General features: G+C 43.2%; 2 protein-coding genes across 6 annotated transcripts in view; both read left to right on the top strand.

Moving 5' to 3' along the window:
- PRDM2 (PR/SET domain 2) overlaps nt 1–18592 on the top strand; it is a 66713-nt gene extending 48121 nt beyond the window's left edge. For 2 of the 5 annotated variants that reach the window (XM_051637586.1, XM_051637589.1), the window contains 3 exons: nt 140–4511; nt 16637–16772; nt 17947–18592. In XM_051637586.1, coding sequence (XP_051493546.1) covers nt 140–4511; nt 16637–16745 — 4481 coding nt within the window. In that variant the 3' untranslated portion in view covers nt 16746–16772; nt 17947–18592. Of the gene's footprint in view, nt 1–139; nt 4512–6422; nt 7983–16636; nt 16773–17946 lie in introns of those variants that run through there. The other 3 variants (XR_007891380.1, XM_051637587.1, XM_051637588.1) reach the window with 3 other exon arrangements.
- An 8888-nt stretch (nt 18593–27480) lies between these two features.
- The window catches only part of KAZN (kazrin, periplakin interacting protein), a 207872-nt gene continuing 207354 nt past the window's right edge, over nt 27481–27998 (top strand). Inside the window, exon 1 of the mRNA XM_051637111.1 lies at nt 27481–27996. Coding sequence (XP_051493071.1) covers nt 27876–27996 — 121 coding nt within the window. The 5' untranslated portion in view covers nt 27481–27875. The remainder of the gene's footprint in view (nt 27997–27998) is intronic.

Raw genomic sequence — 27998 nt, forward strand, 5'->3', positions numbered from 1 at the left:
AACAGTGAGAAGTAGTGATCTTGTGTTGGCTTATAAATGTTGGAAAAGTTGTGTTGAAGATAGAAGAAAAGATGTAGCATACTTGGCAGGGACTGGTAAAAGGTGTCTCATGCTTTTGTTTTCATCTGTTGTGTATCAGGTCATAAAGAGGAAGATGAAACACCTTCTGTTTCTGCTGTGCTGTCCCTGGAACAAACAGCTGTGATTCAGGAAATGGTTAATCAAGATGTCCTTCCAAAGCTGGTGGTCCCCAGTCCTACCAGTGAACCACAAGTGGTAACTGAAGACAAAGAAGGAGAGGCAATAAACTTTGCATCAGATGATTTAGATGATGATGAAGAGGAGGATGATGATGAAGAGGAAGATGAAGAGGAGATAGAAGATACCAGCATGCCTAAAGAAAATGCTGGAATGCCTTTGGTATGCGAAGGGAAATTAGATTCTATGGAAGAGCAGAAGAGTACGTCCGAAGAGTCTCCAGAAAGCTCTCCAAAGAAAAAACTTGTGGTGAAAATTCCAAAAGCAAGAGGCGAATCAAACGGTGATGTTCAGGAAACCTTCATGTTCCCCTGTCAGCACTGTGAGAGGAAGTTCACAACAAAGCAAGGGCTGGAACGCCACATGCACATCCATATCTCCACTGTTAACCATGCCTTCAAGTGTCGGTACTGCGGGAAAGCCTTTGGCACTCAGATTAACAGGAGAAGACATGAGCGACGCCACGAGGCAGGGCCAAAAAGGAGGCCCTTCTTAACACTAACATCATCACAACACTTGGATAATGTTGCTGATAACCAAGTCATTGTGGATGATGGTCTAAAAGATGACTTAAACGTTTCTGGTCTTGTGCAAGACTCTGTTGTCTTGGATTCTGAGAAAGTTTCCCAAGAAATGTCACACTCTGCTTTTGCTGAGGAAAATAAGGAGCCCAAAGAATTGCATCCATGCAAATACTGCAAAAAGGTTTTTGGAACTCACACCAACATGCGGAGGCACCAGCGCAGGGTTCATGAGCGTCATCTTATTCCCAAAGGTGTCAGAAGAAAAGGATTCTTTACTGAAGAGCCACCACTTCAGACAGAGCAGGCCCCACCAGTCCAGAGTGTATACATAGCAAGTACAGAAATAGAAGAGGAAGGTGAAGTAGATGATGTCTATATTATGGATATTTCCAGCAATATCTCTGAAAATCTAAATTATTACATCGATGGTAAAATCCAGTCCAACAGCAGCACTAGCAATTGTGATGTGATCCAGATGGAGTCCAACTCTGCAGACTTGTATGGGCTGAATTGTATCATCAGCCCAGTCACGGTGGAAATCTCCTCAAATTTAAAGGTGACACAAACACATGTGAATGAACCTCCCAAGGAGCCCTCCAGCAGTGGGAGCAGTGAATCCAAAAAGAGGAGAACTGCCAGCCCTCCTCTTGTACCAAAAATAAAAACTGAAGTAGACCCAGAACCTATAACTCCTACTAATTCTTTAAATCTTCCTCTTAGCATTTCAACAGAAAGCTTACCTTTTCATAAAGAAAAAGGTGTTTATTTGTCATCAAAATTAAAGCAGCTTCTTCAGACACAGGACAGTAAGAAGGTAACTCCATCAATTGAAATCCCTAAACTAGGACCTGCTGTTCCATCATCACCTATTTTGCCTCCGGGATCCAGCAGATTTAAAAGAAGGACCAGTTCTCCTCCCAGTTCTCCACAGCACAGTCCAGTACTTAGAGACTTTGTCAAATCAGGTGAGGGAAAAACTGTGTGGAATGAGAATGTTCGGAGTTCAAAAATGCCAAAGTTAGAAAGCCACAGCAACTCACCTGCTTGGAGCTTGACTGGCAGGGAGGAAAAAGAGACTTCAAGCCCTCTTTGCTTTGAAGACTATAAAATATCAAAGGACTGGACAGCAGCTCCCACTTTTGGCAGCGTGTGCAACCAGCAGCCACTGGATTTATCCAGTGGTGTGAAACAAAGGTCTGATGTCAAAAACAAGAATCAGGTTCCCTGGGAATCTGTGTTAGATTTAAGTGTGCATAAGAAGCCGTGCAGCGATGCTGAAATTAGGGAATACAAAGAAAATGCCATCCAGCCAACCTGTAGTGGTGTTAAAAAGAAGAAACCAACCACTTGCATGTTACAGAAGGTTCTACTGAATGAGTATAACGGCACAGATGCAGCCCCAGACAGCACAGCCAGTGCCAACAGGAGTGTGAGCCCCAGCAAATCCCTGGAGCCTCAGGCAGAACCTGAGGTGGATCCCAGTCAGTCTGCATCATCTTCTGTTGACACTCAGACCCTCAGTTCCCCCGTTTCCCCTGTCCCACAGGCACCTGCTGTTCCTGCCCTGTGCCAGCTGCCTCCTTTGTTAACCCCAACCAACCCCCCTTCCCCTCCACCCTGCCCGCCCATGCTGACAGTGGCTACATCACCTCCTCCCCTTCTTCCAACGATGCCGTTATCGATCCCAGAGGTCTCTGTCAGTGCCACTAACACTTCTTCTTGTCCATCCCCACTTTCCAACACTACTACTCAGTCCCCACTACCAGTTCTTTCACCTACAGTTTCTCCTTCTCCATCTCCTGTTCCTTCTGTTGAACCTCTTATTTCTGCTGCTTCACCTGGTCCTCCTACACTCTCTTCGTCATCTTCCTCCTCCTCTTCCTCCTCTTTCTCCTCCTCTTCATCTTCATCATCTCCATCTCCACCTCCTCTTTCTGTAGTTTCCTCTGTCGTTTCCTCTGCTGATAATCTTGAAAATACTCTCCCAATAATAAAACAGGAAGAAACTGAAAATGAGCAGCAGAAAGCAAGAGAAGATCCTCACACTTCCAGTGAATCAGGAGTAGTGCAGGAAACGTTCAATAAAAGCTTTGTGTGCAATGTCTGTGAATCACCTTTTCTTTCCATTAAGGACCTAACGAAGCATTTATCCATTCATGCTGAAGAGTGGCCCTTCAAATGTGAATTCTGTGTACAGCTTTTTCGGGATAAAACAGACTTGTCGGAACATCGCTTTCTGCTTCATGGAGTAGGAAACATCTTTGTCTGCTCCGTCTGTAAAAAGGAATTTGCTTTTTTGTGCAATTTGCAGCAGCATCAGCGGGATCTCCATCCAGACAAAGAGTGCACACACCATGAGTTTGAAAGTGGGACTCTGAGACCCCAGAATTTTACTGACCCCAGTAAGGCCAACGTGGAGCACATGCAGAGCCTGCCAGAAGATTCCTTGGAACCTTCTAAAGAGGAGGAAGATGAAGATCTAAATGATTCCTCTGAAGAGCTTTATACTACTATAAAAATAATGGCTTCTGGAGTAAAGTCTAAAGATCCAGATGTTCGCATGGGTCTCAATCAACACTACCCAAGCTTTAAACCACCTCCATTTCAGTATCACCATCGTAATCCTATGGGTATTGGAGTTACTGCAACCAACTTCACTACCCACAATATTCCACAGACTTTTACTACTGCCATTCGATGCACAAAATGTGGGAAGAGTGTTGATAACATGCCCGAGTTACACAAACACATACTGGCCTGTGCCTCTGCCAGTGATAAAAAGAGATACACGCCTAAAAAAAATCCAGTACCACTGAAACAGACAGTGCAGCCTAAGAATGGCATGGTGGTCATAGCTGGCCCTGGAAAGAATGCCTTCAGACGAATGGGTCAGCCTAAAAGACTCAATTTCAATGTTGAGATTAGTAAAATGTCCTCAAATAAACTAAAAATAAGTGCATTGAAAAAGAAAAACCAGCTCGTCCAGAAAGCTATCTTGCAAAAAAAGAAATCTGCCCAGCAGAAGGCAGAGCTGAAAAACAACCCATCTGAGTCAGACTCTCACATCTGCCCCTACTGTAACAGGGAGTTCACTTACATTGGAAGTTTGAATAAACATGCATCCTACAGCTGTCCCAAAAAACCCATCTCTCCCTCCTCGAAAAAGAATTCTTCCAAAAAAAGTGCAAGTTCCTCACCTGCAAACAGTGAGAAAGGCAACAACCAGCGGAGGAGAACAGCAGATGCAGAGATCAAAATGCAAAGCATGCAGCCTCACCTGGGCAAGACAAGAGCACGGACCTCAGGACCTGCACAGCTCCAGCTTCCCTCTGCATCCTTCAAATCCAAACAAAACGTTAAGTTTGTACCTCCCATTCGGTCTAAAAAGCCAAATTCAGCTTCATCCTTGAGGAACTCTAGTCCTGTAAGAGTGTCCAGAATGTCCCATGTTGATGGGAAAAAAACTAAGGTGGTGGCTAAGAACAGTTCCTCTGGAATCTCCAGCAAAGCATCCCGGAAATTGCACGTCAGAATACAAAGGAATAACAAAGCTGTTCTACCAAGTAAGTCTGCTGTGGCAAGTAAGAAAAAGGCAGACAGATTCACTGTAAAATCTAGAGAGAGGATTGGAGGACCCATTACACGGAGCCTTCAGCAGGCAGCAAATGCAGAGGCAGCAGAAAACAAAAGAGATGAAAGCAGTACAAAGCAAGAGCTAAAAGATTTCAGGTAAGCATTTCCTTTGAAACATCCCAGGAACACATTGCTTGCTGGTTTTCCCACTTCCTTGGTCTTTCTGAGTTTCTTATACTTAAATAATAAAAAATGCATCTCCTAAAATGTGGTTTGGTAGCTCAGTCCTGAGGTCTGATGTACATACTTGATGCATTTTGTCATGTTGTCCTGAAAGAACACATTGTATAGAGAATGTCTTTAATTATAAACTGAATCAAAAACTCTGGAAAAAATGTCCATACCTGAGTGCAAATAAACTTAATGTCATTAAACCTATTGTCATTGGAGACCATGACCTTGTATTTGATCCCTAACATACATTGTGGCCCAAAAATCATTCTGGATTTAGTTTATGGAGGTTCACTAAGCTAAAAAATCATGGCTGCATTTTTTTTAACTCGCTAAAATAACTTGCATTGTTGTTTTTTTAATAAAAACCATTCTCTGCATAACATATGAAAAGAAAAATAACCCATGACCAAATACTTCAAAAATGTATGTGCATTCTGACATCATCAAATACTTAATGGAAGGGAAATAGAAGTGTAAGAAAAGTTACATGAACATGTACATTTGTTAAGTGTCATGCTCTTATGTTTCAGTATAAACATTTTATAATTAAATTTCTATTTCTTTTTGAGAAGCAGCATTCTAATTACAAGAAAGGCTAAGATTTCAATAAATAAAATCTTCATCTATGTGCCTTGAGTCCCAACTTGCTGTAGTCTCTCAAATCAAGAAGATAAACTTGCAAACTGTTGATAATTTTTATTAGCCTACTCCTGCCCTGTCGTTCTTGGAAATAGGGATCTGATTTCACTTTCACAAAGCTCACTGGTTAATTAAGAGTTCTTTTGGTTTTGCTAACTGCTGTGATTAACACCAGGTGTATGGCTGAAGGGAGCATTTTTTAAATCAAATTGATAGTGGAGGAGAGGGAGGAACTGGCTGCTTCCTGCAGGACAAGTTTTCCCTGGTAGCATTGGTCAGGAAGTGTCAAAATCCAAACTGTTGGCAGCTTGTCTGTGTTCCAGTGAAGATCTCCTAGGTACAAATTGTGAGGAAATACTTTGTAAAGGCTTGATGTAACAGAATTTTTTCCAAGAGGTAGGTGGGGATTTGACTTCAAATAGTCAAAACCCAAATCAGAACATGTTGAAGGAGAAAAATGTTACTGGGATTTGGAGATGTCCTGGTTTGAGCCAGGATGAATGGTTTTAAAAATGGGGGTGAGGAGCAAGGACTGTCCAGCAGGCCTGTTCTTCTAGGACATCAGCATCTTCATGTTACTTAATTCTCATCAGCTGCTCTCTTAGTGTTACGTTTAAAACTGTATTTTACATGATGCCAGAACAGATCAGAATTGGAAGCCAGGATGACACTTTTCCGTCTAAATTAAGCATTTGGACCTTCAGCAAAACAACAAACTTGGAAATCTGTGCATATGGAAATGGTTTAATAGTATTGGGGGTAAAAAACAGTTTACCCAGGGGTAAAATTTCCTTGATTGTCTCAAATACTGTTAGTTTGCTTTGGCAGGTTGCAGCCTTTACTGGTTTATTGAATAGTTCTGCTAGAAGAATTCTTGCTTTGTTCCTGAAATAACATTCATACATCTAGATGGTTTAGTCAACTTTTTTTATGTCAAGCATGTAGTATGAAGAATTTTTTTTACATTCATACACTAGGATCAGCACAGGCTAAGATCAAGCCTACTCTACAGAGGCACTGTTGGGTATTTTTTTCCAGGAAATCTTAATTCTTAATATTTTTTCAAGACTTGCTTTGTGTAATATATGTCTCCAGATACGTTTTTCACCTTTCAGTTTTTCTGTGTAAACATTACTCGGTTCACAAGTAGTTTGTTTTGTCATTTATCCTCAGTTTTTGTTTTTTATTTTCTAGGAATCTCCTGTAAAAAAACCAAACCAAACCAAAACCTCCCTTAATGCCATGGTAGAGCTGTTGCATTCTCAACTTAGGATAAGCACTACGACAATGGCTGTGAAATCCACCAAGCTTCTGAAACCAGCTGAAGCTGACTCAGTCAGAAAATTGCCTGCAGGCTTCTTGCTAATATTCAGTGGCAGGCATAGATTTTCCTATTTGGTGCCTGACACACTTGCTGGGCTACAGGATAATTCAGATAAAAAGAGAAGGGTACTGTTAAAAACAAAACCAAACCATCCAAAAAAAAATCATAGTGGGATTCACTAAAATGAATTTAACCAAATCTTTTGCTCTGGTGTTTGCTCCTGTCCTGGTTTTGTTCATGAATGGCAGGCAGGTCATTTGTGTACTTTGGCAAAGCAGATTCCTTCATTTTGTCAATAATTCAGTGTAGATTCAGGGACAAGAAATGTTGCTGCACTCAAAGTATTCCTGTTGTAAGTCTCTTAAAGCCTTTTGTCTAAATGAATCTTTAGAGGCTGACCCAGCAGACAGAATTTCCCTTTCTTCCCACCTTCTCCTCACTTCCTGAGTCTTTTAGCTGTCCAGCATACAATTGGGAAAAAGCCTGATTGGGATGTTTTATGGATTTTCCAAATCCCTATTTATACCTGCAAATGAAACTTTATATAGCAATCAAATATCAGTTTCTAAATACCATATATATAATGAATGCAGTGTATCTTTTTATCAATAAGAAGGCTAGACCAGGACTACATACCTGTATATTTTGAAAGTTAAAGATATAATTATGCTAAAAGTTCATACACCTCTTAATAACTTAAAAGACAACAAATTGGTCTGTTGTTGGTAACAGCTTTTTATGGAAATCCCCTTTGTCATGTGTTCATAGAGCTTTCAAGATTAATGACAGAATTGATGGAAAGTGACTAGTTTCTTTATACAGCCACCCCTTTTATTTTTATTTTGTTCTTAAAAAGTAATCTACCTCTTAAAATTTGTAGTTTAATACTTGTTTGGTGAATTTGTGCCACTTTAACTTTCACTTTCACTATCATTCCCATTTTGTTACATTTCTGTTATGGGGGACTTTATGTTGAAATATTGTATAAAGCATTTGTAGCAAGTTTAAAAAAAAAAATAAAATATTTAAAATTATTTAAATTGTTTTGGACACTTCAATTGTACTATATGTGATTTACATTTTACATTAATTTCATTTTGTTTTCATTTTGGGTTGTTAATCTTGGAGCATGTTTCCTGTATTAAAGTTTGCTGTTAGTTTATATTGTTTCTTCTATTGGAGAGTGATATAAAGACTATTCTAATGCAAATATTAAAAATCACAATTTGACATAAAAGTGGGGTTGTCATTGCTTTTGAAGATACTATAAATGCAGGTAAGCAACTGAAGAGGGATTTTTCTTCTCCAGCATGTACCTGTCAGATGTATTAAAAAAATCTCTGGTGTTGCAAGCACTTAATGACCAACTAGATGGAACTATCATGACACATTTTATATAACTGTAACCAATAAAGTAAACTTTTTAAAAACTCGTGGGAAACTTGCCTTTTGTATGGAAACCAGATGTAGCAGGGGAAAAGGAAACAATGTACATCTAGAAGGAATTAAGTGTCCTTGCAGCTTTAGTAGTTTCTGCACTGGAACAGATTTATACCAGTTTGACACTTCTGAGTTAGTCTTGAGGCTTTACTTTTTAATTGTGGATGCAGCTAATGCAGTTCAAGTGGTTTAATTAAAATTATATGCATGGTTGCAAATTGTTTTTTTGATGTTCTATTTTTATATGCTTTAAACTTGTGAAATAGCTTAATTAAAAAAATATGCATCAAAAGTGTTGGCTCTGCTGAGGATTTTGGGAAGTTTCATTCCATCCCCATGGTATGTTTGCTGCCTCCTGCACTGGAGCTGGGGCATCTGTGTCTGTGTGGCAGTTGGATGGGTTAAGGTGACATAGTTAAGAGTACTACAGTAGCCCATTTCTTAACCCATTCACTACTTAACCCAGTGGTAAGTTAATATTTTACATAGTTGTCTGTGGATACTTAGGTTTGAGTAAGATTCTTCAGCAAGAACTTGTTCATTTTCTCCTGGGTTGTGACATTCCTTGCACGTGTTACCCTCTCCACAACAAAGTTTTTCCTGGATTTTAACTGAAAAGGAAACTTGGTACCATGGAGCAGAAGTTCTGATATTGCTCACGGAGTGTTTTTTAGGCAGGTCTGCTTTGTGGTGACACACTCTGCAGTCTGGTCTCAGGACAGCCACAATGGAGTTTTTTAGTATTGATCAGGCTTTACTGTGTTTACCAAAGTGAACACATTTTGCTTTGCATGCCAGTGGTTGGGTTTGGATGTTTTATTAGAATTAGGAAACATGATAAAAAGCTACAAACCCTCCTGTGGTTTTGAAGTCACTCTGGGTGGGATGTAGATTTGTTGTTACATCCTGATTTCATATCTGTCTTCTGCTCCTGACAGCTAAAACACCAGCTGGTGTTTGGTCTTCCTGCAGTCTGGGGTTTTTGGTCACCTTGTAAGGATTTATGGGAGATGTCAAGCACTGAACTGAACAAACCAGCTTCCTTCTCCTCATTCCCTAATATTGTGGCAGGAATCCTGTTGTCATTGTCTTTACTGTTTCCCTGCTGTGATGTTCAATCCTGTTGTGTCTCAAGGTTGTTGCCCCCCCTGAGATGGTTCACACGTTTGCACACACCAGTTTGCCAGGGCAGTGCTGTGTGATGGAGACTGGTGTTCCACAGGGAGAGCTGATCAGCAAGGAAGAAGATTCATTCCTAAACAGACTGATCACAGATAGGAAATGTACAACTTCTATAGTTACCACTGCAGCTCATCTGCATAATTGAATTTCTATGGCTCTTATAACTGCCTTTTTATGATCTGAATGCACCAATAAAGCTGTAACAGTGCCCACAATGTGCTGACAATTCTTGAAATGCATCCAAGCAAGCAATGAAAACAATTAAACTTGTCCTGGTTACAGAGACTGACACGCTGGTCAAGATCAAAGGCAGTGTTGGTTTAATAAAACCACTAACACTGGAGTGTTTGGAGATGGGACATTTAACACTTTGACCTTTGTTTTTTTTTCCTTTATCCAGTTTGCTAGAAGGAGTTAAAACCAGCTTGTATCAAGAGCATGTGGCAAATGTGTTCAAGCCCCTAGGGACTGCAGGACAGACCAGGGGTGCAGCCAGGCCCCCTGCACGTGGTGTGTCCTGCCTTGCTCTGGCAGCTCCTGGCTCTTGGGAAGGGTGAGCTGCCTGCAGTTGATTTAGGCTGCTGGATTTCTGGTTCTGTGTTTTGTCGGCAATTTGTATTGTAAGCCTTTTATTGAAAGTGTTCTAGCTCAGTTCCTGATGGTTTTCTATAGGGAGCTGTCATAGGAAACTAGATCCTGGCAGTTTGGTGGGTAAGTTTTCAATTTCAAATGTAGAAGTGAACAGCACTCTCTTCACTGATCGAGGGCTGTGACTTCATTGCCAAAATTGTGGGGTCAGTTCCAGCTTTTACTGAAGCCCAGTTCAGCTAAGAAGCTGAGTGGCAAACCTGTGACAGACAAATAGCTGGCAAATGACCTTAGAAGAGAACTCAGAAAAGGGTACATACTAATTCTAGCTTTTATTTACTGGATGTGGGTTCTTCCATGAGTCACAGGATATTCTGTTTCTATTCATGATGAAAATGAGCTAAAGGATAGATTCTGAACAACAAGTGCTGGGTTGGATCTGAGCTTTTGTGGTAAGTGAATAATGAAAAAGAGGTGAACTTCTACATCTTCTGTTTACTGGTAAAGAGTTAGAGAAACTCTTGGGACTAGCCTGAAATGTCATAGTAGTAACTGAAGAGACACTGATACCAGTATAAAGCAAAGCTGAGTTTGGGTCACATCTACACAGGATGTAAAACATAAAATATTCATAATTTTAAAATTAACGTTTGGTGTTTTTAAAGTCATAGTGGGAGTTTTGGGAAGTGCTTAGCAGTAGCATGGACAGATCTCACAGGAGTTCAGTGGGAATTCTGTAAAGCTTCACCTGCACAGCCACAATGATCTGAATTAATTTTTGAAGTGGATTGCTTCGTTTAAACTTCTTGGGCAGCCGGTTATTCCAAGATCTAGTGAACGGAGAGCTAAAAAAGAGATGCTTTTAAAAATATTTGAGAGTAAAGTACAAGCTCAAATGCTCAAGAGACTGGAGAAAAGCTGATATGCCAATGTGCCATGTGATGATACTGTGTCTTTTTGGTAGAAGCCATGTTATTTAATTCACAAGGAGACTTGTGCTACTCCTCATTCCCTCTGTCAGTCAAAAATGTAGAATAATCTTGGATCTGGGCCTGTTTCAGCAGCAGCTGCCTCAGTTTTGGCCTTGCAGTATCTGAAGGGGCTCCAGGAAAGCTGGGAAGAGGCTTTTGACAAGGGCTTGTAGTGAGGGGACAAGGGGGAATGGATTAAAACTGGGAGAGGGGAGATTTAGGATGGACATCAGGAAGAAATTCTTTGCTGTGAGGGTGGTGAGACACTGGCCCAGGTTGCCCAGGGAAGCTGTGGCTGCCCCATCCCTGGCAGTGTTGAAGGGCAGGTTGGATGGGGCTTGGAGCAACCTGGGCTGGTGGGAGGTGTCCCTGCCCATGCAGGGGGTTGGATCTAGATGATCTCTAAGGTCCTTTCCAACCCAAATCATTCCATGATTCTATTAATTCTCTCTGCAGTCCAGGCAGTGCTACTCTGCAAAGTTAAAAACAAATGTAAATAAGAGGACTTTTTCCAGGGAAGTGATTTTGAGGGTGTGCTGCTTGCTCAGGGCATGTGAAAGCCTGGCAGCAAGTGGGGATAGAAGAGACCTTGGTCTGTTTCTCTTGCTGTGGTTCCATATTGAGCTGTGGGCACTGACACTGCTTTGGAGGGAATTGGCTCTGGGAGTGCTGGGCAGACTGAGCAAAGCCACTCTTGTGCAGACTGTGAGTAGCAGGTAGTCATCTTCCAACTGTGGTAGAATTTATTTCTAATTTGATAGTAGAATTTATTCAGCATTTTGTTTCAGTGCTCTGTGTTCTGCAGTGTGGAAGGAGGTAGGAAGATGAAAAATAATTGCTTTGAGGAGTTAACACTCCAACTCTGGCTGTCATGGAACTTGTCTGAAGTTGTGTTCCCCATTCATTATGGCAAATGCTTTCACTCATCTGTCTTCTTAAATAAAAAGGACATTTTGTTCTGCAGTTTCTTTTTTATGTAATGAGGTGTGCAGGACTGAGGGGTCAGACTAGTTCTGCTGCCCTTCAGCAACCACTTGCAGTAACCATTTCTGTATAAAGCCAAATAAAAATCAACTGCAGTCTTCCCTGCATGGGATAAAGCTTCTTTGTTTCTTCTGTCATGAATGTGATTGAGTAGATACAAACTTTTAATCAAATTATCAGATTAGATTACTTGCCAGTGTAGAAGATGGTATTTTTACTCCAATGTTCTTCACCTTTTGGCTCACACAATGCTTTGTGCTGCATGAAAAGGGCAGGATGATAAATTGCTGATGTGATGCTGTTCATCTAGATTGATGGACCTTAAAGTGATTAATAATTTCTTTGAGCTCAGTTTGAAGAGACTGATATTCCTAAAGAGCTCAGTACCCATCCTCGGTGCTGAATCCCTTTAAAGTGACTACTTTAGCTTTTGAAAATCTGGTTATGTTTAAGAAAAATAGTAGTGATGCATTAATTGTAGGTAGTCCCCCAGGTGAGTTGTAGGCATAGGGTGAGACTTTCTTCTGCAGTTCTGTGTTGATTTGGTGTTCATCACTGAAGTTAATAGTGGTCTGAAGTGGGATTTGACTGGGAGTAGAAGTAAATCAACACTGAAGAAACCTGAACTCTAGAGCACACATGTGAAACAAAACAGTTTTGGAGTTATTCTGGGGGAGCAACACTGCTTTAAAGGTTTGAAGTCCTTTGAACCACTGTGGTTAGAAAGTGCTGCTGTGTATCTTCTTGCAAGTTGAGAATGCCAGGATTGCAGGAACAGGTTTTTCCAGTTCAGATTCATGAAAGGCCTGACCATAAAATCATAATATTCATGTTGTGTCCTTTAGCATCATGTGATTGCCAGATAAAATCCTGACTGTTCCAGCTTTTTTACTGCTTTCTTAAATAAACTCACATGAGTCTCACAACAGCTGCAGTACAGCCCTTGAAGATCCTTTTTGCTTTCTGCTTCTCCTGTTTTTTGTACACAGAGGCAGGACTTTTCCACAGAAGAGAAAGACATCCTCTCTAAGAATACTCTGTCCACAAAGTCTTTTGTCCTGCTAAATATTGCTTCACTTAAGAGTAAAAAAAAAGTTCATGTAATTGAGGCTTGATGTTTTTCCAAGCCTTGTTGTGTGTATTTGCTTTCCCATTAAGCAATATGCCAGTGCAAGAGAGCACATGCCTGTCAGGTGGGCAACATGATGTTTTAGTTCTCACTGAGAGCAGAGAGCCCAGAAATCTCATGTATCCATGCCTCAGCCCACCCCACCTGCCCCCCCCAACTTGCTTTCTGGCCTATAAAATTACATCCTTCTGCCAAGCCAGGAATTTAGGCTTCATCAGCCACACCTCTTTATCATCTTTTTTAATTCCCAGGAAGTCAGTTATTTTAGAAACCAGTCTGTGTCAGCTTAAGTATTGTTTTAATTAAGAGTTGTGAACACTTGATAGAAGATGGCCCTGACATACCAATTGTTGGGAGATATGCTGGATTGTGTGTCTCTGAAATTTCAGACCAGAAGCATGAGGGGTTTATTTTAGCTTATTTTAGATTATTAGCGTAGGAGTGTAAACCCTGCAAGGAAAACACACTTTAATTGAGGTAAAAACCTGAACCTATATTACCTGAATGTTTGTCACGTGTTGCAATGACTTTGCTCTGGATTTCACTGGTGTGACCAGTGGCTTCATCCAGCACTCCAGCCTTCATTCCCACAAGTTCCATGGCTTATTTTTCTGGGATATTTCTAGAGAACTAAACTTGTAACTTGGAAGAATGTTTATTGCATAAGTGTGGTGGAAGAGAAGGCAATTTGCATAAAAAAGGCCAAATGTATTTTGAGAAGGCTGAGGGAAGGGTGTGTGCCAGGATCTGGCATTTTTACTAGACTTCTCGTTCATGTGTGTGGCTCATTTCAAGGCTCAGTGTCCTAGGAAGGTGCATGGAGGTAGGAATTTGGTGTAGACAGCTAAGATTAAACTTCTGGAGTATTCAGGAGACAACTGGGGAACAGTAATGCAGTGTGGTAGGGGAACCTTTGCCTTTGTGCCTGCCTCTGCTTTAAGACTGGATTTCCTGGGTGACCTTGGCAAATCCCTTTCCTTCTGAGTTGGTTCTGCATTTGAAAAATGGGGATTATGGTGCTGCCTCATGCTGTAAAACACTTCAGATCTGAGGATGGGAGACTGTAACACCTGGGATTTAATGTATTTTTATTGTAGCAAGACTCATCAAATTCAGTGATTTGTCTGTCTTGTATTAGGGTGTGCTTTCAGTTGAGAGAGCTTTAGACCCTGTGTCTGTGAAAAAACAGCATCATCCAGCTTTTGGGTTAGCTCTCATGTATGGTAGAGTTAGCACACTTACTATAAACTATTTATCCTGATTGAAAAGTCTGGGTTGACAGAACTCAGTGTAGACAGATCCTTCCTGCTGCCCAACGTTTGGTTTGTGTGCCCTTTTCTTACAAGCATAGTATGTTTGCTGGTGATACTCTTTTTTTTTTTTTCCTTTTTTCCTTTTCCCACCCCCACCTCTTTTTTTTACCTGTTTTCCCTTGTTTCTGGCTAGGCCTGTTCCTGAGCAGTGGATGCCAGAGGCCTGGCTAACAGAAGCATGGGATGTCCTGCCTTGCCTGCTGTTGCTGGATCCAGGATGTGGACTGTGCAGTGGGGCACAGCCCCCTCCCTGTAAGGTCCTTATTGCTGGGCTGCATCAGCACAGGCCATCTGAGAATTCCTTTTCTTTTCCCTGTCTCCAGTTACCCCAGCATGGGTGATGGTGGCAGCAGGTGCAAAGTGGCAGGGCTATAAATAACCATCTAAAGAGCTGCTCCTGCCTGCGGTGGGGGTATTGCAGCTCCCTGCCCCCTCTGAGGTTAACCCTCCTTGCAGACCCCAGGAGTGGCTCCTAGAACATCCAGACATCTTTGCATTGCTTTAAACAGGCTTATTAAAAATAGAGGTATCAATCCACCTCAGTTTCATATCAGCACAGGGGAGGGCACCCATGTCCTGGCTGCTTTCACCCAGCTGTGCTGGGAGCAGTCAGAGCTTCGCTGCACAGCTGATTTGGAGCAGAATGCAAAGGCAACAGGAAGAAATCCAGTAAGAACTCAATTTCTGTTTCTGTCTTGAAAAACAATCCCTTTTTATCTTGTTCCTCTAATCCTCAACTTCCGAATAATCAGCTTTAGAGCTAGATAGAATTAGGGGGTGAAAGAGCCCTGTAGTGTATTGTTTTGGGGGGCGGACGAGGGGTGTGTATTTGAAAGTGCAGATTGATTTTCTCAGATACTTTGTCTCTTTGGATTTGAGGCTCTTTTTTAATATATAGAAAAAGTTTCCCACAGGATCTAGGCATTGGTTCACTGCATGCAGTAACACACAGATGTTACTGATTATCAAAGAACTTCTGCAAGTAATAATTAATTATTTGACATGACTGAAATGGAAACATTCAGAATGAAAAGAAATGAAAATTTCTCTTTTCTAGTTACAGTGAAGAACTGAAGCCAAACAAACTAAACTTACTTTGGATATTCTTCTGTTTCCCTTGGCAACAGTCCTTATATGGGACAACAAAATCTGGCTTTTGTTGACTTCCTCATTACCACTTTCTGATCCTTTACACACCAGACAAATGCTCCAGTATTAAATTCACAAAGGCTGGAGAGGATGATTTCCATAGAACAACAGCTAAACTTTGGCAGATGACTTTAACCACAAATTTTAATTTGGGAATAACTGAATTGCTTACTTTTCAAAATGTCTGTGGTTGTGTTTTTGTGTCATAATGGAAACTTTTGCACTCTTTTATGTGCAGTTACACTGCACCTCAAAATCTGGATACAAGGACAACCAATAACTGAAATATCCAAGGGTGTATGCTCAGCTCTAAAAATAACCTGAGAGAAGAGAAAAACCTGACTTTTAACTTTCTTTTGATGTGTTGTTACGCAATAAAATTATTTCAAAAGTTGTAAACTTGGAAGAACATAAAGAGCTGGGTTTTGGGTAAACTTTTGAGGAATTTGCCTGCACAAGGTAGGTGTGTAACTTCAGTGAGGATGGAGTGTGCAGGGGGAGCAGGCATGTGTCTGCATGCACTGAGGAGATACAAGTATGTGCAAGGTAGCAAAAGGTGCTGAATTTAAAAACAAATAGGATAAATTTTTCATCTTTTAGTCTAAGGAAATTTAGCTTGGATCTAGGTTTGAACTGAGATGGTGTGTTTAGATCAGGGCATAAGCCCTTCTGCTTCTCTTGCTTTGACTCATGTATTCCGGCTTGTTTCTAGAAATCCCAACCAACAGAGGTGTAATGCTGTCAGTTAAAATCTCTGGTTTTCACTTTCACTTTGGGATTCTTGGAGTCAGTTAAACTTGGAAGTGGAACAACATCAGATCTGCAGTAAAGGCCGTGGCAGCAGCCTGACCCATGTGTGTCCCTGCCCAGTGCTCTGAGGCAAAGTCAGCTGCAGGCTGTGACCTGGGAAGGGATGACTGCATGGGGGATTATGCTGATAGGAAATAATGTTCCTTTTCCATAAAGTTGTATTTTAAAACCTGATATGGACTGTCCTGAGAAAACAGGCTGTGACTCTTAGTTGGGTTTTACATAACAGTGGATTTGTCTGTCTCAGTTGGAGGGTCTGGGACATTGGGGAGGCTGGATGCTGCTTCCAGTTGACATTGTCTGTTTGCTACTTCGATAAACTCACAGGGTAATTTCAGAACAAGGCAAAAAAACCCCTTTTGACTTCAGGAGTAGCTCTCAGTACTTGCAGGGTGGGGGGAGTGTAGAGGGTTGTTTTTTTTACCTCATCACTTCCTAAAACCCCTAAAGCTCATCTTTGCTTTTCTTCCCCTGTACCCTAAGGCACGTGTATGAGTTTCTTCTGCCTCTCTGTACAGTTACAGGCTCCGTGTGGCCTCTAGATGTCATTCCTCCTCTGCGCAGATCCCCAGCACCAGGCAAGGCAAGAAATCCAGCTGCCCCGTGTCCCACTTCTTCAAGGAATAGACTCAGCTGCATGTCCCTCCAAAGCAGGTACAGGAACGCAGCCGGGCGCTGCCACGGGGCTGCTTGGAGCTTCCCTCACCTGGGTTTCTGTGCAAAACACTTCACAGATATGATCAGAAAACCCAGGGTGTCATTGTTCTTGTCACTGGTGAGAAAGCAGGTGTGAAGGGGGAGAGCAGGACACCCTGTGGCAGAAATAAGGCCTCTCAGTTAAATCAAGCACAAGGGACTTCTCTGGTGGTGTGTGCTTACATCCTCTGGATCAAAAGGATCCGTTAAGGCAGAGTCAGCTCTTCAGCCTCATGGAAGATGTAAGGAGAGTTTTCTTTGTTTATGAGCTTTGAAGACCTCAGTGTTGCTCCTCTGGATCCTATGGAGCTTGAAGATGCTGGTACTTCTTGTAAGGGTGGGGTTTGTCCCTACCTCAGAAGCAGTGCTGTCTGTATCTGATCATAGCAATGGGCAAAGTACTTTGAGATCTTTTAGGCTGAATGGGTAAATGCTGAACAAATATTAACTGTGACCAAAAAACCACCTGCCTGGGAATGTGTCTTAGGACTGGCTGTTTTGGCTGAGTGCCAGAAGCTCAGACCAGTATTACAGTGCAAATTACAGTGCCAGGATAACATACAAGAACATTAGCTGGGGTTGGGGCAAGATAAACTGTTGTAATGAAGCTATTATGGGCTCAAACAAGTTAATGATCTGGTCCAGTGTTATTGGTGAAGCTGAACTGATTTCCTGTTAGCTGACTTCAAATGAGACACTGTCTTCTGCTCCTTCATTTCCCCACCTGTAATGTGCAGATAATCATCTCCTTTGTATTGATGTAATAGCTAAGGAGCATTATACTTAAATGTACAATAATAAAGTTGAGCGTGAGTGCCAGCAAAATCCAGATGCTGTAGCCTGAGATGTATTCTGTGATAAATATGTTCAAAAAATAACATTTATGGGAAAAGTTAGTAAAATTCTGCTGTTCCTTACCTCCCCAATAACGGGAGTCATAGCTAATGAGATGTGACATCCCTGACTGAGGCACAGGTCATGTAGTTGTGGGGAACCCAAGCAGAAGATAAATCTTGGGTGTCTCCTGTGCATCATTCACTGTATGACTTGCCCTGCTCCCAGCTCAGCAGTTATCTGACTACTGAATCTTGACACTGACTCTGATTAAATGCAGCTCTTTGTGTATTTGCAGGTACTAGGAACTTGTGACTGGAAAAGGTGAAGTAATCCTCAAGCATTATCCTCTCCTGCTTTTTCCCAGATGAGGTGAGACCGGTTCCTCCGTAGATAACAGGGACAGTGGTTTCTTCTGCTGGAAGCAATGGCACTCTTCTGTCACATTGTCCTTCCTTCCAGAGGGAGAGGGAGAGAGCACAGATCAGGGCTGCTGCCTTCTCCAGAGTGATGAACTGTGGAAGCTGGTGAGAGGGTGATGGCAGGGTCCCCTGCTGCATGGAGCCCACGCATCAACAGCCGGTGGAATAGCAAGGAGAAATGTTCAGACATTGGCAGGCAGATTAACCACGTTCAGAGGGTTGATGGGTCTGGATGAGTCTCCTCTTTCTGGTGGAACACAGAGGGGTTTAACATACTATGCAATTCAATTCTGAAAAGACTGTTACATCATTTTAGTTTCTACTTCCAATCCTAATGGGTAAAGAAGTGGTCATTTCCCAAAAATCCACTGAAGGGACTGGTAGGTTTTGCTGAGGTTTCCACATCTGAAGCCTGTGGGTGCCCCAGTCTCTTGACTTTGTACCATTAGCTTTAACAGGCATGATGCCATTGCTTTCCAAGTGTGCCAGGACCCACTCTTTTTTTTTTTTTTTTTCTTTTTTTCTTTTTTTTTTTTTTTTTTGAAGACCACATGGTAAGTCATCACTGTAGAATGCACTGAGAGCCCCATTTCATAAAGGAACAAACTTCCATTTATTTCCCAAAAAGTTGCCATTGCACGTGTTGCCAGTCTGGTACTCTTGTTCCAGCCAGGATTTATTTATTTAGTGAGTGACAAACACTCAGGTTGATGTGCAATATCAAGCAACACTTCTCTTAAATACAGAGCTTCTGTTTGTGGCTTTCAACACAAGTGTGTCTAGTTTCACTGGTCCTATAGAGAGGTCATCCATGAAGGCAGCCAATGAAGACAAGATGTAGAAATTGTTGCAGTAGGTGAAATGGGATTCTTTCTCTCAAGACAAATTTTTGTGGGTTGCCTGCTAATGTAGAGTCTAGGTTTGGGATTTTTCAAGGAGGCCAGGGGGGTCAATTGCCCTATTTCCCCCATCTTTCGGTCAGTTGATTGCTCTCCTTGTCTTTGCATTCCACACAGGTAATCACAGGTCTGTGTATGCACATGTTAGGTGAGAAAAAACAAGTGCCCAGTTGATTCTCCTTCCCACCACAACCCTGAAGAAGTGAATAAAAGGCTCAATTTTATATATATCTATATATGGCATATATATTAATATATATATGTATGAAATTGCTGCAAACAGTGAATTGTTTATAGTTTTGATGAAAATCAGATTGTTCAAAATGAATACAAAAGCTTTAAATAAAAGCATTGGTTTTGTTCACTGTAAAAATGTTTTAGTTCTGTGTTGTTTGAGTTGGAAAGAAAAGGTGGGCAGGATCTTGTCTTATCTAGCTACAAATATTTTGGACCAACCCCTAGTGGAGGCTTTCTAAGTGCAATTGTGGTTTGGGGGAAGGCTGAGAACTAGGTGAGCCATAAAAAGCTGTGTCCCAGCCTGTTGAGGTGCAGGCTCTGTGGGGAGAGCTTATGCCATTGCTGCAGGTCTAGGATTTGACCCCTCTTGAGCTTTTTGCTAGCAATAATTTCCTCTGAAATTAGTGATGAATTAATTCCAAGCAAAGGCTGAAATGCTTCGTAGCAGCTTGGGGAGACTGAGATTCTTGTTAATTGTTAAAACTAGTGGGAAGTGAGGACCCAAATCTGCTAGGCAGCTTGGTACCTCCTGGTCTAACAGCACAGAAATTAAGTTTCCTGGCCTTAGGTGTATCTCACAGAAGCTGGTGTGCACACACAACTCTCTGATCTGTTTGCCTCACTTTAGTTTTGCACGTGATCTCACTTTTTCACATTTTCTTCTCATCATCTAGTGTTAGTATGGTAAACCCTGTTCTTCCAAACAGGAATGATCTTCCCGTGTGTCTGGACAGCATCTAGATCATTGGAAGGATGAATAGACAGTGCTAATAAACACCAGCTCCAGTGTCCTCTGTCTTAAAGCAGCAGTACAATATGCCCTTGCTTTTCCCAGCACAGCTTTCTGAGGCATTTTCCCCAAGATCACAGTGTATAAATTCTCCCTGCTCACACGAGGGTTGTTGCTGAGGAAGAGCTTTCTTGCCCTGCATCCCAAACCCTGCTTAATCAATCCCTTCTTCTGAGATCCACTCAGCTTCCAGCAACAAGTTAAATGAAGTACAGAGTTCCTGGCAGGGGTGCTGCAGAGTTCTAGTGCCTTTAAGGCATACCAATGACGTTATTAGAGGTCACTTTTGTGCAATTTATTTTTGCTGTTTGTTTTTTTTTTAAGAGTGGTATTAACCACAATAATGGACAAACTCAAGGAGAGAAGTGTGTAAATTGTTGTGATATATGAACATTTTTTTCCCCAGAGAAATTCTGGTTTATCACAGACAGCCTGTAAATATGTATTTACCATTTTAAAAGCACGTCTTTATGTCCCTGGTTGTAAATGCTCCATTTTTAAAGTTTTATAACATGTGTTACTCAACCAAGAGACCACAGCAGGCAGCTTTAGGCTGTTCTGGTCTTTCTGAAGGAACTGTTACTGTCTTAAGCTGTGGCAGAAAAAATATCCACACCACTGACAAGAAATAACCCCTGGTTGTATCAGAGTTCTCATCATTTTCCCTCAGATAACAAATGCAGGTTTTTGGGGAGGGTGGGAGAGTTGATTTTTCTTGCAGAAAAACAATATCTGTTCAAAATGGTGTCATTTCTCTGGAATGAGGAGGATATTTTGTTCAAAGTAAATTAAGGAAAGTATGCCATTTTAATTTTGTTTTCCAAGGCAGAATTTCACAGTTTTACAGCAAATTTTTAACTTCCCCCTGTGCCTGCTGATGAAATGTGAAATTTTGCCCTTGACTAATATCACAAGTTCTTGTGAAAATTCAAGGAGAGGGTGGGGGAAAAAAGCTCAGGTTTTGCATGTAGGATTTTGCAAGGCTGACACCAGTAGCTCCACAGTGCTCTCATGACAATGCCAAGACTAAGAAGTTTGTTAAAAACCATGTAAAGATGTGGTATTACCTGGTTGGTGTTTGGGTTCTGAGTGTTGCTCTGGAAGGCTGAAAGCTCTGTTGTCTGTCTGCCATGTAAAGAAAAAGAACAATAAATTAATGTGACAAATAGCATTGTGGAGTTATTTATTATTTTATCAGCAAAGGAAGTCTTCAAAATGGAGATCAATGTGCCTTGAAAGGGCTGAAGGGTTGGGGGTTTCTGGTGCATGGCAGGAGAGGAGGAAAGAGATGGAAATGTCATAGTATCACAGAATGGTTTGGGTTGGAAGGGACCTTAAAGGTCATCTAGATCCAACCCCCCCTGCATGGGCAGGGACACCTCCCACCAGCCCAGGCTGCTCCAAGCCCCATCCAACCTGCCCTTCAACACTGCCAGGGATGGGGCAGCCACAGCTTCTCTGGGCAGCCTGTGCCAGTGTCTCACCACCTTCACACCAAAGATTTTCTTCCTAATGTCTAACTTAAATCTCCCCTGTTCCAGTTTTAATCCATTACCCCGTGTCCTCCACACATGCTAACAGGGATTACTGCAGACCTGACAGCCTCAGACTCTGAGTTTACACACTTGGGTGAGCAGCCCATGAGCCCTTTGTAGTTTGGACCCTGCCTTCAAAGCCAAATATTTTCTTGCAGCATTGTGGGAGCAACACAGTGTGACCAACCTCAAGAGACTGGGTTGCTCTCCTCTCTAGAAAGGGGAGAGTTGAGCAGGGCATGAACTGGGAGGGTTTTTGGCTTCCCAGAAGTGGTCCGTGTTTCACTCAGCTCGGTTAAGGCATATGCTGCAGCACAACACTTTGAGGGGGGAATTTTATTCCTTGTCTGAGGCTGTGGGGAACTGCTGAGGGTTGGAGGGCAGGCATCCACCACTGCTGCATTAATCCATTAATCCAACAGGCTTTAAAAACAACAGCAGACACAATAAATAGGTTTGAGAACAGCTGAAGTACAGGCGTTAATATTAATTTCACATAGGCTAAAAATGGGTCATTCAACCCAGAAAATCTGAAGCTTCTTTATGCATTATATATCTGACCTGTTAGTTAAAAAAATCACTTGTCACTGTCACACAGGGTTGCCTTGCCTGTGGTAGCCTAACAGGCAGTCATTCTCCTCTTGCAGTGTTACTTGATGTTTATTAAATGACATTCAATTTCAGGTAAGTTTTGAGTGATAAGATTTTGCTGAACTGTAATTCTCTCCCTGCCTGAGAAGCTTCTGAAATATTCTTTACCTAAATAGCCATATACTTTCTTTCATCTGCCTGTGCTGTCACATGAAGCAGCACTAATTACTGTTGTGTTTTTTTTTTTTAAGAGCTGTGTTTTTTCTGGGAAGACTACCTTCAACAATCAGGTAAGAAGAAAAAACATTCTCAAAATGAAGCTATTGCTTTATTTATTGTACCACTGTGTGGATGGTGCTGCTCACAAGAGGAAGAAAGATGCAGACAACACTGTCAGTGGCTGAATCCCCTCACAGAATTACCAGTTAGAAAAACCAGTTAGGCTGTTCCAGTTGTCAGCTGTATATAGTCCTTCCAGTCTATAGAACATACAGAATATTGTGTGTGTTCAAGAAAATAAACCCCTATTGGACATGGAGGAAACGAGTACATCCCACTTGAGGTGCCCAGCAGCTTGTCACCTGGGGTGTGAGCAGGGTGAGCTTTGGGAAGAGCAGAAATAGCCATGGACATTGGGCACTGCTGAGTGACATTCCCTGAGTGACAAGCACTGGAGCTGTTCCCCCTGGGGCTGGTGGCTGGTGCCCAGCAGTGGGTGAAGTGAGCACTGGGTGCTCCCAGTCCCGCAAGGGCACCCAGGAATAGTGCTGTGCCTTTGGGTGCTTCGATGTTTCTCTGCATTTAGGGATGAGTTGGCCTGGGGAGTTGACAGGGAAGCAGGTTCTGGCCTCCTGATGCTGAACAATCATCGTTTATTCTCAGTGAAGAAGAGGAGGGGGACAGACAGATGCTTGGGGGTAGGGGAGAATTTCAAGCTGTGCTGCATTTGTTTTATGACTTGCTTTGCAGCTGCCTTGGGAGAAGAAGAGGCAGTTGTTAAAGATTAGGCTGCTCTGGAAATATTATCTTAGATAGGAGATGCTAATGCAAATACCCTTTACTGGTCTGCTAAGTTTTGGGTCACCTTGACTCCAGCAGGGCTTAGCAGGGTTGACTTTCTTTTTATTATATTTTTTTCCCTTGCTTTGCCAGTGTCAATGACTGTGCAAAGAAGGAGGCAAGAGGGTGACTTGTTCTATAGAATATATTGCTCATTATAATACACCCTTCATCTACTGAATATATTTACTCCTGTCCATGGAACTTTCTACAGCCAGAATGCTGAACTGACAGACTCCCTGAACTCCATTCCTTGCTTTCTTTGTGAAGTGCAGTGATTCCATTCAGGAATTCATCTTACTTTAACCTTCAGAAGTGAAATAGACCTTTTCCTTCAGTACTCTCTCCTAGCAGAAAATGTCAGCATCTGAATTCAGCTTCTCTTTGTGCCTAGCACTGTCTGATTAGAGTCCTTTCAGAGCCGGTATTTCTTTTCTACAGGGATATTTATACATTAGTGAAGCCATATTTCAGTCTTCCTTTTGAGAAACTACCCGCAGGATTCTCTAAGCCTTTTAAAGCAGGACTTCTTCTCTCTGTACCACTTATACCATTTTCTTCTGTAGCATTAAAATGTTTATTTTTTTGAAAGAATAAAACCAAACCAAACAAAATTCTGTTTCAGCCAAGAATTAATGGAGATGCAATCTGCAGGATGGGAGAAATCTGCTTAATTGCTGGATCTGATGCCAAACCTTAAGTGCATTACTTCAAATTCTGTTTGAGTTCTACAAAAGAATCAATTTTTCCTTGCATGACACAGGCATCAGAGTTGTAAAAACGTTCCAGAACTGACCTCAGCAGTGTTGTCTGCAGAGGAATAACTGCATCCAGAGTTGTCCACGGATCCAGCCAGTGATTTGGCCATCCCTCCTTGTGACAATGCTTTGCAAAAATGCAAAAATCCTTATTTAATGTTTTTTTTTTTTCCAGAGTCTGTGCCTTGTAACAAGTGAAACACTGGCTTCTGCCACACAAGAAATGAGCTCTCACTTGTTGCCATTGATTATTGATGACATCTCATTATGGCTAATGTCTTAATTTTCCTATACTCTTTCCTGAGTTCTCCTTTGCTGCTAAGAAAAGTAACCCCTGCTTCTTGAAGAATACTTCTAGAGATGTTAAATATCACACCCATCCGGGTAATGTAATGATTTTAACTGAGTTTCTTTCCCTTTTGCACATATTCATGTGCCACCTGGTTGTCTGTTCAGGGAGATAATTGGCTGTGGAAGAGAAGCAGATATCTATCCATTAAGTTGCCTTTTCCCAAGGCTCTTCTGTCCCAACGTGAACTGCTGCTGGATGTGCACAAAGCCCCTCCTTTTGCATCTCAGGATTTCTGATCATCCCTGATGGTTGACTGATCATCAGTCTGGAGCAAATGAGGTGCTATATCCCCATAAAATGATGTCAGGAAAGACATCAGTTGTTCCAGACCAAGTGCTAATAAAGATGCATTAAATGGGCTTTTTATCACACTTGGTGATTTGATGGTAACTCACTTGCAGTGTTATTAAGCTGCTTGTATTATTGCATCAGAAGAAATTTCCTGATGAACAAATCTGGTTCCATCTAATGTCCATGTTGGCTCTGACCAGCTGACATCAACCTGAGGTAGCACAAGGCTCTCCAAAGAAGAGGTGCTAGGCAGCAGTCTGGTAAATCAGAGTGGAAGGGAGTAGCCTGCTTAAAGTCTACTGTGGTGTTATTTGCATTAATTTTTCCTTTGGCAAGAAAGCAAGAGCCCAGCTGAGATAATTTCTTAGGGGCAAAATGCAGGAAGCTGACCCGGAGCATCCCTTGGCCAGGGTGCTTCTGTGCTGCTGAGCTGCTTCCAGCCTCTTGCCAGGTGAGAAGGTAATGGCTGCTGTGCAGGTACACACCTCCCAACCAGCCTACACCAGGGAGCTTGTTTTCTTGCTTTCTGGTTTTTAGAGACAAGTACTGACATGATCCAATGACTGCAAGCTGGGAACAATAGTGTGAAATGAAGCGTGGCTGCGCAGCGTGTTGAGTAAGCGCCGCTGCACACGGAGCCCCAGGAAACCAGCAAGTCCTGAGCAGGAGCTGGTGGCCAGCTGGTCACCTCCACTGCAGCCACAGAGCACCCCAAACAACCTTCAACACTTGCCCACTTTCTCTACTGCCTCCCTGGGAACCTCGGTTATACCCAGAGTTCCCCTCCTACCGGGCCAGCCCTCAGCATCTGCACCATATAGATTTATCTAAGGCTTCTGTATGGTTTTTTGCCCTTTTTTTTTTGCTTTTCAGTTACCTTCAGTGCACTCTCCTAATGCATAATGGAATTGGTGAGGAGGAAAAAAATATCTGTGAATTGCTCTGCAACACTAAAAGCCCTGAAATCTTGAAGAACTGGACAGGTTTTATTGGGGAAATAAGGGGAAAGGGGCTTCCAGGGTGCCTCTTGCATATTTTTATTTATTTATTTTAAAATTATGCTTTAATATTTCAGAGCTGGATGCAGCTATGCAGAGGATTTTGCAGAGAAGTTGCAAAGCAGTTATGGAAGGCTTTTCAGGAGTACATGTTGCACAAGGTAGTGCTGGGGATAGAACTGTAGCCCCTCTGTTCTTCACCTACTCCTTCCCACCCAAGTAAAGGCCTCACTTTTTACATCAGTTTCTTCAGCCATTTTGCATTGTTTTAGAACAGGCTCTTGTAGACATCAAACATCAGTAGGTTTTGCCCAAAGGACAGTTTGCTCTGGGCAGCTGGGCACTGTCAGGGAGAGCAAAAGGCAACAGTGTGAGGAAGGAAACAGCCACAGGAATAAATAGCTGAATGCTGAAGACGTGGACCAAATGGCCCAAATTTTGGCTTTCCTCCATGTAATAGATGAGAAGGTCAAGTTAAATATTTGTCTTCCTGTGAGGACAGAAATTGTTCCTGTGTCTTTAGCAAAATAAACATGCAAAGCTGTCTGGTTTGCTGTTTGTTTTTTTTTTTGTTTGGACTCTACTCTGCCATAGCTGAGCTGAGCCTAAAACCATTTAAATCATTATAGGAAGGAGCAATCCTACAGGAGGCCACGGTACAGAACCAGTTTAGAATCTGTTAAAATGCTAAATCCACCAGTTTCTTGGACGAGCAGGGAAAGGGAGCAGACACAATTAAAGGATGGATCTGGGATTTTCTGGGCAATGCTGGTTCATGCCGAGCATCTCCCCTGTGGGAAGCATTGCCGTGGGAGCTGTGCTGCCTCCAGCACAGACCGGGAGATGAGGCTTCAGTTCCTGTTGCTAAAATATCTCCAAGTGTCCCCACGCAAGTCACTTTGCCTCTTCCTGCCCCGGCTGGCTGCAGAGAGGGGCCAAGACCGCCCCCACACCCCGATCTCGGCCGGGCTGAGCTGCCTGCAGGAGCCTCCCATGCTCTAGCCTGGCCTTTCTGCTGCTGTAATCCGGCAGTTTTCTAGTTCCACCGAGGTCACGGCGTCCGTTTTCCCAGCCTTCCTTCCCAGGAGGCTGCCCAAAGCCAGCTCCGGTGACTCATGGAGAACAAAATCATGCCGAGCTCCTGGAGTCAGCATCCTTTGCCTTGGCAGAGGGAGTTTTTAAAATGAAGATGAATCAGCTGGGTCAGACTTGCCGAGGAGTTAACTCTTCGTCCCTCTTCCACGCCAGCAGCCCTGGCTGGTGTCTGTCCTGGAGGTGTCACCGCCCGTGTCACCGCCAGGCAGCGACCGCAGCCCCGCGGGGTGCGGAGCGGCAGCCACGGCCCGGGGAGGGTTGGGTACCAGCCCTCCTCCTCTTTCCCTGGAGCATCCCAGCTCGCAGGCTTGAGGGGGTTAAGGCAAGCGGCTCTGTGCTGCCTGCCTGAGTTCGCACTTCCATGTGCCTCCAGCAGCGCTCCTGGGAAGCGCCGGGGCAGAGGGAGGGACACTGCAGCAGGGCAGAGGAAATGTTATTTAACGGTGGCTCCAGTCTCCTCCCCCTCGCCTGGCTTGCTGGGGGAAGGGGGGAGAGGGCTGTCAGGAAGGACTAAACCGCGGGGGGGCTCATGCCGAGGGCTGGCAGGGCCCCCGGGAGCAGAGGCTGCCTGCTGCAGGCAGCTGCCGGCGGTGGCAGGGCGGGCAGGGGGCGTCGCGCAGCCCCCGGAGCAGCAGGTACCACCTCGGGCACCGGGCGGCAGGGCCGGGGGCTCCTCTGCCATCGGCTTCAGCCGCTGGAAGCCTCCTCTGACCTCCTGACGGGAAGCTTGGGCTGCAAAGCCTGGAGCGAGGCAGAGATCTTCCTGGTGCTCCAGCATCTTCCAGAAGGACGGAGGGTCAGCATCCCTGCGTGTCCTCGGGAGGAGATGTGCCCACGCTGATGGACAAGGTTGCTGCTGGGTTTAGACATCTCTGTTCCACGAAGAGAAGAGACCTGTATGTTGGCTGTGCCTATGGCAGATACCCCAGGAGGGATTAGTCCTTGTAGCTAATTTGTGCCTGAGGCCCCCAGACCTGCCTAGGACACACCACAAAACCACTAGAAGAGGTGAAGACAGGTCTCAATCAAAATGTCAATGACACTCAGCTGAAAACACAGGTGCTGTTATTCTCCCTTGAATAGAGCCAAAGGAGCATCTTCTGGGCTGAGGAGGAGGTGTTGCTGTTCCAGGGGGTCTCCTTCTGCCTGCTGGGGATCTCTAGGGGACAGGAACTTCTTGTAGCTGCTGGGCTCTGCCCCATGACTAACACCAAGGACCCGAAGAGCACCATGGACTCCTCTCCGGTGGCCTCCAGCTCTGCCACAGGCCCTGTCACCTTCTCACAGGTTTTTGGGCAGCAGTGCCAGCTGATGGAAGCAGGT

The sequence above is a fragment of the Apus apus genome, chromosome 20, assembly GCF_020740795.1.
Source record: "Apus apus isolate bApuApu2 chromosome 20, bApuApu2.pri.cur, whole genome shotgun sequence".
In the NCBI taxonomy this organism is placed as follows: Eukaryota; Metazoa; Chordata; class Aves; order Apodiformes; family Apodidae; genus Apus; species Apus apus.